The sequence below is a fragment of the Uloborus diversus genome, chromosome 6 (assembly GCF_026930045.1).
Source record: "Uloborus diversus isolate 005 chromosome 6, Udiv.v.3.1, whole genome shotgun sequence".
NCBI classification, from domain to species: Eukaryota; Metazoa; Arthropoda; class Arachnida; order Araneae; family Uloboridae; genus Uloborus; species Uloborus diversus.
Genome location: NC_072736.1, coordinates 79,257,207 through 79,272,849, shown reverse-complemented (window position 1 = coordinate 79,272,849; position 15,643 = coordinate 79,257,207). Strand labels below are relative to the sequence as shown.

Sequence of the window (15,643 nt, the reverse complement as noted above, 5' to 3'; positions counted from 1 at the left end):
CAAAGAATAATTACTAGAAAGTATTTAAAATGCTTAAATTGACAAATTACTATAACAGTTCACCAATGAAAAATGTACCAATAGAAATAAAAGCTATTTTTCAATATGCATTTCATCGAACAAAAACTTTTCTCATACTCTGCTAAAAAAGAGCAAAGCGATTCAAATCACGATGTTTAAAGCGGAAAACATCCCCAAAATCCATTACTATTTCAGCCAAAAAAGTGTTTTGTTACTCAAATTTCGATGTATGAAAAGTATAAATGTCTCAGCAAAACATCCTAAACATAAACAATACAAAAATACCATACATTTATTTGCTATACAGACATGCTCTCAAAATACCTATTATATTTTACATAAAATAACACCTTTATATTTTTATAAAATGCTGGAGTCAACTTATTTTCAGAAATTCAGTACCTAAAGGAGGCACGTTAATAGAATATGTCTAAATGATTCATGGCATCGATAAGAATGAACTTTTAGAACAAAATAACCGTACTATTTTTGTAAAATTAATTTACATGCAGTAAAAATAAAGTTAAAAACTACAAGAACCCGTCAAGGATTTGTAAAAAACAAAGAATTTCGGAAGTGAGTTTTTTTTTGAATTCTAAAATAAAGAACTTATTTTTTTATGGTATAAATCCTCACACTCAGTTCAAAACAAAACATCATATGACAATGGCATGTTACAGATACACACCACGTTGGAGTTAACTTTTAATCAACGTTCAAGTTTGAAGAAACTGGCATTTTCTAATGTTTTTACTTCAAAACACAACTACTGAATTTAAACTAACACAAAATAAGCTTTCCTGTAAGGTATATTGCACGAAACAACACGTATCTCTCCTGCATGAAACCGAGTAAACAACCCAAGTAAACAAGTTTGAACAAGATTGCCTTCGCGTTGCCAAAACACAGGTTAGTTTCACCAGAGATGCCATGCTTAAAAAATTATCATTTGTGCAAAAAATCGCATGTCGCCAAATGGGGGGGGGGGGGGGGGGTATATCACATCTCTACTCCATTTTTTATGTTAAACTGCCGATTTTTATTCTTTCGCACAAAAAGGGTTCACTTCTGCAATTGCGATTTTCGAAAATGATTCGATTTCACCGTTATGACTTTTGTTACTTGTTGCTTTTATTTTGATGTACTATAAATAAATTTTACTCTTTTGCTTTATTACATTATTTTAAAAAAATGAGCATTAATTATTGTTTATCAAGAAAATTCGCGAATACGGCGATTCTTGCACTTTCCCTTAGCTGTTTACTGTAACTATTTAGTCTTTATCTCACAATCAAACCATGCAAAGTCTTTGCAGATTGTGTAAGTATTTACTCCTTTGACATCTGCTTAAAAGAGTTGAATTAATATTGGGAAATTTTCACATTTTCTAGAGTGTTTTTTTCTTAAGAATTGTTGGGAGGGAATTTTCAGAAATTCTCCCCCTCATATAAGTTGACCCAACTTTAAACCTCATTTTTGTACTAAATTTCTTGGCTTATACGCGAGTATATATGATACTCCTTTTCGATTCATGAATGCTAATTATGTTATTGGGGGGTTAACTCAGCATACAGTGTGTGTATAAACCTGATAGAGCAAAATTTTCATTTATGAATTGAATAATTGTGCATAATTGCATGCTTGATAAGTCAATTAAGTTGAGGATTCATTGTTAAAATTATTGCTGAGTGTTTGTGTATTTATAACTGCATTACTCCTTTCTCTCTTTCTGTCTGTAAAATGTAACATTGAAGGTATTTTAACTGTAGTCTTCATACATTTTAACACTGAATACATACAATAGTTGGTATTACGTTAAATGTCTCCAGTTCAGTTTAGATTCCCACAGGACTTTTTCACAAGTTCTTTTTTTTTAGGTTTAGATATTTTTGATCATTTATTACATGATAATATTTAATGGTTGTAAAACTAGAATTGAACATTAGAAGATTATTGGTGAAGATATTAAAAGATTAGCAGACTTTAGTCTCTAAGATAAATGTGCTTTTAGTTCTCTATATATTTAATTATTCGGTTTATGTTCTAGTAATTAACCCAAATGAGGAAAAATTACACGCTCTTCAAAGTGCCACAGCACCTGCTACTACTTACGCTTTTAGACCTGTAAAATGTGCATAAAGCATGGCACTTTACTTTTATACCTACATTCAGGTTTTTATTGTTAAAAATGATTGTATAATTAGGCAGAGCATTTTTTTTTTTTTTTTTTTTTTTAATTTTGATTTTGCTCTTGTGCATAAATGTTGGGCAAAGTGACATGTGCAAAGTTTTGAGAAAACCCAAAAATATCTTCCGCCTCCATTTTGCTGATAATTTCTGTTTTTTGGGGTCATTCCATGCCTAATCAGCCCCAAAAAATATTTTTCTGATCTATACCATCTCGGATTTGTTTCTGTGATTTTTCTTGTGTTGAATTTACAAACAATGATGAATATGATCAGCCCAATGATTTTGTATGATTAAGATAACATCTGAGTTCGTAATTGCTGTTATAGCAATGCTAGTCTTAAAATGAATGTTAATTGTTTACCTACATTAAAGTTATCATGCTATAGATTCCACTTTGTGAAATTTCAGTAAAATCTTTTTCTAAAAAAATTTACAAACAATGATGAATATGATCAGCCCAATGATACTGTATGATTAAGATAACGTCTGAGTTTGAAAAAAATATAGAAAATATACATATTGTCGTTCTTATGTGATTGTTAGTTCATTTTATTCTTGTTTTAGCCATGCTAGTGTTAAAATGACTGTTAATTGTTTACCTACATTAATATTATCATGCTAATTATTCTACTTTAAGAGTGAAATTGCAGTAAAATCTTGATGCAACATTATGCTTTACTTCATAGCCAGACTGACGTAAGTCAAAAAATTGTGATTTTCCGTTCATTAGTGCATTGTAAGTAGAAGCCTATTCCACTACCTAAACTTAACTGCAACATTATAGTTCGGGGGCCCAATACAATCATTGCTACACAGGTTTTTTTTCTTTTCAAGTTGTTTTAAACAACTTCAGAAGAAGAAAAAACACACTGAGAACAGTTGTGTTTCTGTGATTTTTCTTTCATTGAATTTACAAACAATGATGAATATGATCAGCCCAATGATACTGTGATTAAGATAGCATCTGAGTTTTTGAAAGTGTACAGAAAGAATACATGTTGTCGTTCTTATATGGTTGTTAATGTATTTTATTGCTGTTTTAGCAAAATTAGTCTTAAAATGAATGTTAATTGTTAACCTATACTAATATTATCATGCTATAAATTCTACTTGAAAAGTGAAATTACAGTAAAATCTTGATGCAACATTATGCTTAAGACTTGGAGAGATTTTGTTCATACTGTGAATTCAGATCAGTAATTTTGGGCAACAACAGTCCAACTGTAATTATATCTTGTTATCTCGAGCTTTCTTATGTCAAAATCCTTCATGTCTTGGAAAAAAAATGTTCCTTTGCATTTTCCGTGCTAATCATATGTATTCTCCATACTTGTTTCGAAATTTATTTTTTGAAACCCTTGATATGTCAGAAGTTTTGCACCGAAGCAAGTATCAATTGTCGTTTTCCTTAATTGATGCTGTAGATTTTGCTGCGAAACCAAACTTAACTGCAACATTATAGTATGGAAGCCCAATACAATCATTGCTACACAGATTTTTTCTTCTTCTTCTGAAGTTGTTTTAAACAACTTCAGAAGAAGAAAAAACACACAGAACAGATGTGTTTCTGTGATTTCTCTTTCATTGGTGTTACAAACAATGATGAATATGATCAGCCCAATGAAACTGTATGATTAAGATAACATCTGAGTTTGAAAAAAAGATAAAAAATGTACATATTGTCATTCTAATGTGATTGTTAGTTCATTTTATTCTTGTTTTTAGCCACACTGGTGTTAAAATGAATGTTAATTGTTTACCTACATTAATATTATCATGCTATTTATTCTACTTAAAGAGTGATATTGAAGTAAAATCTTGATGCAGCATTATGCTTTACTTCATAGCCAGAATGACTTAAGTCAAAAAATTGTGATTTTCCATTCATTAGTGCATTGTAAGTAGAAGCCTATTCCACTACCTAAACTTAACTGCAACATTATAGTTTGGGGGCCCAATACAATCATTGCTACGAAGGTTTTTTTTTCTTCTTCTGAAGCTGTTTAAAAACAGGTGTGTTTCTGTGATTTTTTTTTTCATTGAATTTACAAACAATGATGAATATGATCAGCCCAATGATACTGTGTGATTAAGATAACATCTGAGTTTGTGAAAGTGTACAGAAAGAATAAATCTTGTTGTTCTTGTATGGCTGTTATTGTATTTTAATGCTGGTTTAGCAATGTTAGTGTTAAAATAAATGTTAATTGTATAACTTATACTAATGTTATCATGCTATAGGTTCTACTTGAAGAGTGAAATTACAGTAAAATCTTGATGTAACATTATGCTTAAGTTGTTGAGAGATTTTGTTTATATTGTGAATTCAGATCAGTAATTTTAGGCAACAAGACCCTAACTGCAATTAAATCTTAATATCTTGAGCCTCCTTATCTCAAAACTCTTCATGTCTTGAAAAAAAAAAAAGTTCTCCTGCCTTTTCTATGCTATTCACATGTATTCTCCATAGTTGTTTTGAAATTTAGTATCCGAAACCCTTGATATGCCATAATTTTTGCACTGAAGCAAGTATCAATTGTCTCCATGTGGCGACCGGAGCAGAATAGTCCCAATGCCGGGGGGGGGGCAACCAAGGGGGGCACAGCCCCCCCCCCCTCCGCCCAGTAATGCTAATTTGAACTATTTTTTAAAATACTCTTTTTTTTTTTTACTTGAATGAAGATGAAGGCACTTTGAGAAAACAAAGTGATTTCAAAGCAAGCAGGGATGACGAGAGGTCATTTAAAAATTCTGCCTCTCTCCTTTTCGGCATTAATTTTTTCTTTAGTTAGGAACTCATTTTAAACGTCAGTGATTACAAGATCGTATCTTACATGTTTCAAGTACTTTAAAGTTTATTCTTAATGTGATTTCAATTTTGGCATAAGAACAATTAATGTTTTTGTAACAGTTTTTGAATAAATTGCAAAACCTATACAATTTTAAGGAATTTTACTAAATATTAATAATAATAATAAATATAAATTGATGTAAAGAGTGAGAGAACGCTGATAGTGTTGTGAAAAAAAAATCCCCCCCCCCCCTAAAAATATTTTCTGGTTGCGCCCCTGTCCCAATGTAGTCAATGCATGTCGTAAAAGGCGACAAAAATGGATACTCAATCTAAGGTGTGATGCACTGTGCTGATGGATGGATGGCGTCTGAGTTGTATGATGTTTCAATGTCCCCTTGAGGAACCGGGCGAAACCTTGTTGAAATTTGTCTTGCACTCGTAAAGGGTGGTTTGGTGGGTGTTGACCTTTTACCACCTCCCAGCTCCTTTGGAGCTGGATACTGACTTGAAGGAGAGAACCAGTAACCTTGCTGCCGAAGGAGGTGAGGGTGCAGGTCTGCAATCCACCGACTGGTGTGGGGGAATATCTGCAACCCACTGACACTGCAGTAGGGGGCAGGGGGTACTCATTTATGCACAAAAATGCAAAAGGCGCATGCAGGAGAGGGGAGGCTGTTACAGGAGGCGGAAGCCACTGAGGCAGCCATTCCTGAATAGGTAGAGGAAAGCAAAGGTCATTGATCGGAGGTTTCAACTCCTACACCTGCACAAATTGCTGCGTCTTAAAGAGTAAGGACTGGTCAACCACAGTCCTATGCTGAAGCAGTGCGTATGTTTAAGATGGCTGTTGTGAGAGAAACCTTCCCATTGAAGAGGTTATCTCACAAAGACATTGAACGTATTCAGCTTGTCTAAGAAGGACAGACCTGACTCTCTCCGAGGATCACATACCAGAAATGCAACAGGCTTCTTAAAAAAAATAGTATTAGAAATGCTTTTGGTTTTCTTACTGGCTTTTACACCTTAAAGCGGCACCTTCCTGTAATGGGTGTCAGTGTTAATTCAATTTGCAGAGGTTACCTCTTTAAGGAGGAAACTATTACTCACACCCTGTGTGATTGTCAAGTGTTTTCTGCCAATAAGTTTGAACACCTGAGTCATCATATGCTTGAATATGATCATGCAAGATTCATTCTGCTTCAGCTACTAGTCTGTTTTAAGACTTCTGTTTGGGGACTAGTACAATAGACCTGTGGTCGCAGTGCTTGGTTCGGTTGAGCCCCCATTTGATTCATTTCATTTCAAGTATCAGTTGTCGTTTTCCTTAATGCTGTTGATTTTGCTGCAAAACTGAACTTAAATGCAACATTATAGTTTGGGGGCCCAATACAATGAATTCTACAAAGGATTTTTTTCTTCTTCTGAAGTTGTTTAAAATCAGGTGTATTTCTGTGATTTTTCTTTCATTGAATTTACAAACAATGATGAATATGATCAGCCCAATGATACTGTGTGATTAAGATAACATCTGAGTTTGTGAAAGTGTACAGAAAGAATACATCTTGTTGTTCTTATATGGCTGTTATTGTATTTTAATGCTGGTTTAGCAATGTTAGTGTTAAAATAAATGTCAATTGTTTACTTATACTAATGTTATCATGCTATACATTCTACTTGAAGGTTGAAGAGTCAATTACAGTAAAATCTTGATGCAATACATTATGCTTAAGACGTTGAGAGATTTTGTTCGTATTGTGAATTCAGATCAGTAATATTAGGCTACAACAGCCCAACTATAATTAAATCTTGTTATCTCGAACCTCCTTATCTCAAAACCCTTCATGTCTTGGGAAAAAAAAGTTCCTCTGCATTTTCTATTCTACTCATATGTATTCTCCATAGTTGTTTTGAAATTTAGTTTTAGAAACCCTTGATATGTCATAATTTTTGAACTGAACCAAGTATCAATTGTTTTCCTTAATTGATGCTGTTGATTTTGTTGTAAAACTGAACTTTAATGCAACATTATAGTTTGGGGGCCCAATACAATCATTGCTACAAAGGTTTCTTTTTTCCCTGAAGTACTATTTAAAAGCAGGTGTGCTTCTGTGATTTTTTTTTTTTTTTTTTTTTTTGCATTGAATTTACAAATATTGATGAATATGATCAGCCCAATAATACTGTATGTTTAAGATAACATCTGAGTTTGAAAAAAATATAGAAAAGATACATACTGTTGTTCTTATGTGATTGTTAGTTCATTTTATTCTTGTTTTAGCCATGCTGGTGTTAAAATGAATGTTAATTGTTTACCTACATTAATATTATCATGCTATTTATTCTACTTTAAGAGTGATATTGAAGTAAAATCTTGATGCAGCATTATGCTTTACTTCATAGCCAGAATGACGCAAGTCAAAGAATTGAGATTTTCCGTTCATTAGTGCATTGTAAGTAGAAGCCTATTCCACATCAAACCTTGTGAACTTAATTCTTACAGGGAAAAAAATATATTTTTCAATTTTTTTTACTAGGGTTAAATTAGCAGGTGTCCCATCCTTTGCATGCACCAGAAAAAAGTTTTTCCTCTCTCCTGTAAAATTACCATAATGTGATTTATGTCCTTCTGGCTCTGAGGTACAGAACTTAGGGATCAAATCTGAACAAGACAGTGTAGGCGGAACTCAAGATATAGAGGTTTTTGGAAAAAAAATTCAATAAACATAGAACACATTGAATTTATGCTCTAAATGCTGGGAAATTGAAAAATTTCGACATGGGAATCTATCAAGATAACCATGTTTGAAATTACAATCTGCATTTTTCTCCACCTCACCCCACCTCTTAGCAGGTATGTCTTTGGTTTCTACAATCTATACTAATTCAGTTCCAAGACAGCCTTTAGTTTCCCTGGCTGACATACTCTCAGTGCCACTCTGGGAGAAAATTGTCACCTCTAGTGGCTGTATCTAGCTACAATTTTTATGTTTTGGTAATATACAGTGAGAACTTTTTTACACAGAACTGAGGAGACTAAAATTTCTTTACATATTTGTAGAATTTTGTGTATAGAGATTACTATTGTAATTGCTCAATAAACCCTTGACCGCTATATAATTTCATGTTAACTGTGTTCAAATGAAAAGTATTTCACTTTATTTGAATGTTTAAGTGCTTCAAAATTCATAGCTGTTTATTCTGTCTTACAGGTCTTAGTTGTTGGGAACCCAGCTAATACAAATGCTTTCATTTGTAGCAAATATGCTCCATCAATTCCAAAAGAGAATTTTTCAGCTATGACCAGACTTGACCAAAATAGAGCTACTTCACAAGTAAGTATTTTTTCACTAAAAGTAATGAAGTAATCATTAAGTTAGCGTCGATCACGATCAACAGGTTGATTTCAAATGCATGTTTAGTCGATCGCAGCAAAATTTTGGACCCTGTTTTTGATTAAGAAATATAAATAACTATTATTTTATGTAAAAAAAAAAATAGGTGCATCTTGCATATTTAAAGTAAATTGGAAATATTTCAAGTCTTTCACACAATCACTACAAAAATACCACAATTTTCAATACAGTGACTGCCGCTAATATGAATCATGTTTGTTTCAAACAGTTTTAATTCAATGAAGCATGTGTATGTTGTTGTTTTTTTTTTTTTTTTTTTTTGAAATTTTGCATACAATTTGAGAACTTCCTTTAGTTTTAGTTAAACAAGATAGAGTATTATTAGAAGCATGTTACTCGCTCAAAATATTCATTCTTTGATCATTTAAAGAATTTTATTGTAAAACTATGAAAAGGCAAGATAATAATATATATATTTTTTTTCAATGTAATGAAACTACCTATAGTCCTCAGATTTCACACCACGTTGCTCCAATGTTAATGTTACCAGTGGCATAACTCAGAAGTCCCGTCAGCACCTTGTCTCTCCTTCTCGCTGGTTTTGTATGAATTTTCCTGTGAAAACTCACTAGCAGATGGCAACACTCTGCCGCACTCTTTTAACTATTTACAAAAAAAGAAAACTAAAAGAAAGCACAGAAAAAAACAGCTGATTCGTAATGTGTTTGTTGGAACTGGTTAGTCATATAAGTTTAATTTAAACATCCCCCAGTTTTTTAATGTTAACGTTGGATTTTGTTCTGTTTTTGAGGATTTGAGTTATTAAAAAGACTCAACTAATCACGGATGCAATTACTATAAATATGCTTTTTACTATAAATAAAAATCTTCGGCTTTTATTTTTGTAAAAGTAGTCCACAATATTTGTAATGAGCATACATCTTGATTTGAATGTTTAAAAATATTTTAAGTTAAAAAAAAACATGAATTGAAAAACTGCAAAACACCCACATAAAGGTTTGTTTATCAAAGTAAATCCATACTAAATTTGGTTGAGTACAATTTAAATTATGCAAAGGTGGAAGAATGTTTAAAAATAATAGGAATTGAAGTTTTGAGGGGAAAGAAAATCAAATAAGTTTGAATTGGAAGTCTCACTTTTCTTTTTTTTTTCCTAAAATATTTTTGATGTAATGTCAGAAACCAGCGTTGCCGCTAGTCAGCATGTTAGATAACCGGAAAGTTTATTGTTTTCTGATCAATGTGTAGATTTTTGCCGTCACTAAAGTTCAAGAGAGTTTGACAATGTTCAGAAAGTTGCCACAGCTCATCACAACTTGTCTCGGCACTGATTTGATAAGTCAGTCATCTCCTAAACTTTGTTCTCAGTCAGTTTAATGAACATAATTATAATTCAATTTACTGTTTTATTTATTTAATAAAAAGCATTTGCTCAATTTTAAATTGTTTATAATGTGTGTCCCAAATTGTTTTGATGAGAGTTAAATGTTCCCATAACATTGTTATGGGTAAATTTAACTAATGTGGGAACACGTAACTTTAATGGGAACAGTGATACCGTGTATGCATTCGTCTCCTCTGTCCAAAGACTAACTTAAGTGTTGGTAAATCGTCCGTTAATTTAGCTAACAGACCACTGCATTAAATGATTTGAACTTTTTTATGTCATAATAGAAGTTAAAAAAGTAAAATGCTTATTTTAATGCAATTGCATCTCCCCTGTATTTGATAGTGCGTTTATACGTTAAGGAGTTATACAGCATATCACTTTCCCATTGCAGACTTCAGGACAACTCCCTTCTTCCTCAAAATTCCTTTTTTTTTTCTACTTTCAAATCCTGATCGGTATAAGTTGTAAAAGTTTTGATGTTTTAGAAAACTTAATTTCTTTTATATTCATCAAATCAAAAAAAAAAAAAAAACTTCAAACCAATTCAATATATTTAAATAAAACCACCTACTGTTTCCTTTAGTTGTGTTCCTAACATTAACATTTTTAGAATAGATCTGTGTAATTTAAACCTACAAACTTCCTCCCCAGTGGCAATGCATTGTTTTTTGCGTGAGAAACAATAAATATCTTTCTTTTATTCTGAGGCTTAGGACGCTCGTTTTTGCTCTGAGACACCGATATATATATACACACATACTTCATCTTTTCCTGGTAATTATTTACATTCTCATGCACTTTGTTTTTAATGTAAAACTATTAAAAATGATCATACACTATTTTCCATTTAGCCTTGCTCATCCTGTTTACTTTCATCCTCAACTTCTTTCTTTGCCCAATATAAGATGCAAACATTTCACCCCAAATTCCTTTTGCCTTAGATTGTCATTAATGACAAAACTTGACATTTTAATAAATTCAGTGTTAATATTTTTTAAAAGTAAAAAATTCAAAATTTAGGTCATTATCAAAAATGTATTTTGAATGTGTAAGCACTTTTTTTATAGTTTTTACATAATTTTATCAATTTTTGAGCAATCACAATTGCTAATTGTTTCATTTGGTGGTCCTTGATGTCCAGTTCCCTTTTCAACCCCCACCATCCTCTGCAGGCATGGCTCTTCCAGTCCTGAGCAATCCGCTGTCCTGGTCGGTGGCGTCCACGTCCTACACACACACATACTCACACGCACCTTTACACACATACACAACACACAGGTCTACGCACACACACAAGCCTACACATACACAACTATACACACGTATCTGCCCAAGAGGAGGGGCAGGCTTGGGCTTTCTAGAAACAAGTGAGTGGGTTTCAACAAATAAGTAGGGTCCTGTCGCAACTTGTGATTCCGTAAAAAATAACTTAAATTCAAAATTTCAGAATTCAAATTAATTTTCTTTTTTTTTTATTTATGTTATATGCAGCGTCTTCCAAATTTCCATTCTCCAAGATTGTTATCTGTACCATGTTATTTTCTCAGAGTTTGCTATCAAAGAAAAAATCATGAGAAGTTGGGAAATTTTCTGAGAAAATCACTAGCTATCCTGTTATAAGTAGCATATTGTATGCAAAACTACACAATTTTAATGTAAATTTTTGATTTGCAACTTGCTAAGCATTTTTCATTTTTGGATGTGTTATTTTTTAATGGTGTCCTTCAAAAGTCTTAAGTGCTGTAGTTTGATTTTGTAAACACACTAGGAAACCCGCAATGGCAAACATTTTTTTGAAGTAGTTGATAATCATTTTAGATACAGTTATCCCTCGTTACATTGCACCTGGTTGAATTAGGCTTTTAATCTGTTCCCGAAAAAATTAAATGTAATTAAACTTTATTCTAAATTTGAGATCACTAAATGGCTAAAACCTTGTATTTCTCAGGAAAATTCATTCCCCTCTCTTCTCAGCCAATAAATTAAAAAAGGATGTTTTTGTCAGAATTAGCTTCTTTTTCTGTTATTATTGTTTGAATTCTTTTTTCACTAAAAAACCATTTAAACAACACAACAAACTAAAAGTTGCTGAAAGTTTGCATGCAAAATTAAAAATAGCGGGTCATTTAGGAAAATATATTACCAGCAGGCTAAATTTGTATTTAAAATTAATAGAATTTTTAAATATTTTATAACTGGTTATATGATGTTTAGATCATCCTATTTAAGAATAAAAAATGTCTTGCTCGTTTATCAAAAGCTATAACATTTGGTGTCTTAGTTTAAAAACTATCCCCGTCCCTCCATTTTAAAACTTTCAAGGATTGTTTTTAAAGATTTGATCATCCCTGAAATCTTTAAAAATTTTAGAATTTTTTTCCTATTGTTGTGTAGCATATTTAATTACATTACTGTATTTGTTCCCTAGATTGCAAACTTGTTGAAGGTAAATGTAAGTGATGTTGCTAATGTCATCATTTGGGGCAACCACTCATCTACTCAATATCCAGATGTCTCTCATGCTATTGTTAGCATAAATGGAACAGTCACAGGCGTCCCTGATGCTGTTAAAGATGATGGTTATCTTCAAGGCGAATTCATTACAGTAGGTTCCATTGCATTTTTTATGTTTAAGGTTGTTGGTTGATTAGTTGCAAAAATGAATCTGTGTTTTCCTTGGAACTGGAAGCTGGAACACAATATTTGCTCTGCCACCTCATTTTGCATTTTTTTTCAGCACAGTTTAGAAGAAAGGAAATTTATTCTACATTTTTAATGTATTCAATTGACCCATGCTGCAATTCAGAAGCAAGAAAAGAGTAAAAACAGTTAATTCCAGAGGAAACACCTTTGCATTTCTGTAGCTAAAAAAGCTATTGTGAACTTGCCTCACATTCTAACTGGGGTCTGTGCAGTCAAACTGCTTGAACTGTGCTCATATCTAGTGTGAATTGACCCAAATCCAGAGTATTGTCTTGATTCATGATTTCACGGTTGTGCCATTTGGTAGTTAGCTCTTTTCATCACCAAAATGACAAAATGTAAATTTAAGATGTCGAAAAGAAACACTGTATGTAATTTAAAAACAGAAAGATTTTTTTGAGAAAAAAATAATCATACAAAAAAAAAAAAAAAAAAAAAAACGCTAATATTCTTTGGGAATCCTGCAATGATTCATAAGTTAATGAAATCTTTTCTGAATGTTTATATTAATTGCTGATATGCTGCTAAAATAAACTAATCTTTCTGGACAGACTGTACAAAAAAGAGGTGCTGCTGTTATTGCTGCCCGTAAGCTATCTAGTGCAATGTCTGCTGCCAAAGCTGCATGTGATCACATGAGAGACTGGTTTGCTGGCGTGTCAGAAGTAAGTAATTAATTACCACATCTAACACTATAAACCATGTAGTGAAAAATTAAAACAAGGGTTATCAGTTTAGTCTAACATTGTAAAAATCGTACTTTGAAAAGAAAAACTTGTGCACAAAGTTTCAACTGTATAAAAATTCTGGTGATTTTATGATGCCTATTAAATTGCATTTATCACTATGTCTAGAAAGAATTTTAATCAGTCTAGAGGTTTAAATCTTCCATGGGTATAAGACAGAGTTTGCTTACTTAAACCAGTGGTTTTAAATCCTTTTCAAGAAACCCTGATTTTTATCAAAAACTTGACCCTAAATCAGTTAACATATCCCCCTAATCTTTAAAAATAATCTTTTTTTTTTTACAATTTGGCCCAGATAACTTGAACTCAACAATATCATTTGTTAAAGGAAGGGAGAGAGTTTTGCTGTGCCAAAAAACATATTTAGATATCAACTTTGTGCTAAAATAAGAATTTTTCCTCTTTTAGAATCAACTCATTCAAGGTCAGACATCTTGTCTGACCTTGTTTTTTAAACTGTTGTTTTTTAAAAATAATGAATACAAATAATTAATAACAAGAAAAAATATATTTGACACATCAATCTTAGAAGCCCAGTGGCTCTGTGGTAGCGCTTCGCACTCACACGCCACAGGCCTGGGTTCTGTTCCCAGGTCGGGCATGGCCGACGCGGCCATTCATCCCTTCAGTGGGTCGATATATAAATAACAAGCATGCTTGGGAACTAAACCCTTGGGGTTCTGCATTCGGCTAACCACCGAACGGGAACATCTGCCTAGCACCCCAGAGTCCTTGGTCGGGAAGACTGAGATGGGCACAGTAGGCCTTAGCCCCCATGGGCTGTCGTGCCACTGGGGAGTTTGGTTTATCAGAATCTTAAAATCAGCAAAATAATCATAATAAAAAAATGTTTAAAAAATAGTACTGTAATTTATTTCGAAAACATTACAAACAAAATACATGTGCATTTGTACCGTCATGCTACTACTTTAATTAAAAATTAAATGAAGATAACATGTATTGTCATTGTTGTGTCCACTTTTATGCTTCTTCTATCACAAAGCTTATATAGTTCTTAATATGATAAAGACGCTACATTTCCAACCTTAGGATGTCTGAAAATACTGTTTGCATTCTGATTAGCAATCTTGAGTTTTGAAAAAAAAAAAAAAATCAATGCTTGTTTTATGTTAATTTTCTTAATTGCATGTTATAATGTTAGATTTGCTTTCAAAATTCTGTGACATTCTTGATAATAAATTTTTAGGGCCGATTTGTTTCTATGGGAGTAATATCTGATGGCTCATATGGTACCCCTAAAGATGTTATCTACAGCTTCCCCGTGACAATTGGACCAAACAAAAAGTGGAACATTGTTCAAGGTTTGCAAGTGAATGACTTTTCCCAAGAAAAGATGAAAATCACTGGTGATGAGTTGCTTCAAGAGAAAGAGGAAGCTCTCTCTGTCTGCCAAGATTGACAAATTGCTCCCCCTACAGCCAATTTATAACTGAGATTTCCCTCACTTGTAGCAAAAGCATTAAAAGGGATTTTTTTCATCCCAAGCTTTTTCAAGCAACGAAAGTCTATTTTATACCGTTATTACTCCTATGGAACTTGATCAAAATATTACGGTGGTCTATGGAATTATGAAATATTAATTCTTTAATTAGGCATAAATTTCTAGTTCCTCCTGTAAAAATAATTAATCCAAAAGACTTACTTCAAAATTATTTGAATACACTTTTAGATGCCAGTCAATTTAATCAATGTAGGCTGTAGGTTGGGAATTCTTGCACAAAATCATTAGTTTTAAAAATTCTTTAAATGCATTTCATTTTACTATACTTTTTTTTTTCATGTCTTGTATTTACTTAATCAAAAGGACATTATTTAATGTTAATAACTATTTTCAATCCTTTATCTCAAGTTCTTTAATGGATTGTAACTAAATAAAAGTTACACTATTACATTCTAAATTTTTGTATACTATTGTTACGAATGTTTAAATGTTTAAAATCAGTTATATTTATTGACTGAAAATATCAAATGAAAAAAAATATTTTTATATATTTTAAATGTACTGATTTAATGTTTAAAAAAAAAAAGGTGCAATATGTATAAGAGATTTTCAAAGCTGAAGAATCTAGTTTTCCTTTTTTAGATACTTAAATTCACATTGTATGCAAATTATGATAGAGAACCAGTAATTTTTGTAGCAAATAAAAAAATTCTGAAATAATATTTTGTCTTATTTAATAAGGTTTTCATTCGTTTCATTTTTACTTTGTACAAGTGGCCTTCTTTGGAGAGGGGGCAGGGGCAAACTCAAAGCAGACCTTTCAAAAAGTTATTTAACTTTCATTGGTATGAAGCATTCCTTAAATTTTCTTTATTTTTTTCACACTGAGCAAACACGTCTGAGGTTCGGTTAATTCATTCATCTATTAATTTTTTCAAAGGAAAAACTGAATTTCAAACAAAT

The 15,643-nt window shown here is 32.2% G+C and overlaps 1 protein-coding gene across 1 annotated transcript in view; it reads left to right on the top strand.

The window, feature by feature from the left end:
* LOC129224176 (malate dehydrogenase, cytoplasmic-like) overlaps positions 1-15,400 on the top strand; it is a 28,904-nt gene extending 13,504 nt beyond the window's left edge. The window contains exons 5-8 of the mRNA XM_054858593.1: positions 8,215-8,337; positions 12,198-12,374; positions 13,024-13,137; positions 14,426-15,400. Of these exons, the coding sequence (XP_054714568.1) occupies positions 8,215-8,337; positions 12,198-12,374; positions 13,024-13,137; positions 14,426-14,638 (627 nt within the window). The 3' untranslated portion in view covers positions 14,639-15,400. The remainder of the gene's footprint in view (positions 1-8,214; positions 8,338-12,197; positions 12,375-13,023; positions 13,138-14,425) is intronic.
* The last annotated feature ends 243 nt before the right edge of the window (positions 15,401-15,643 follow it).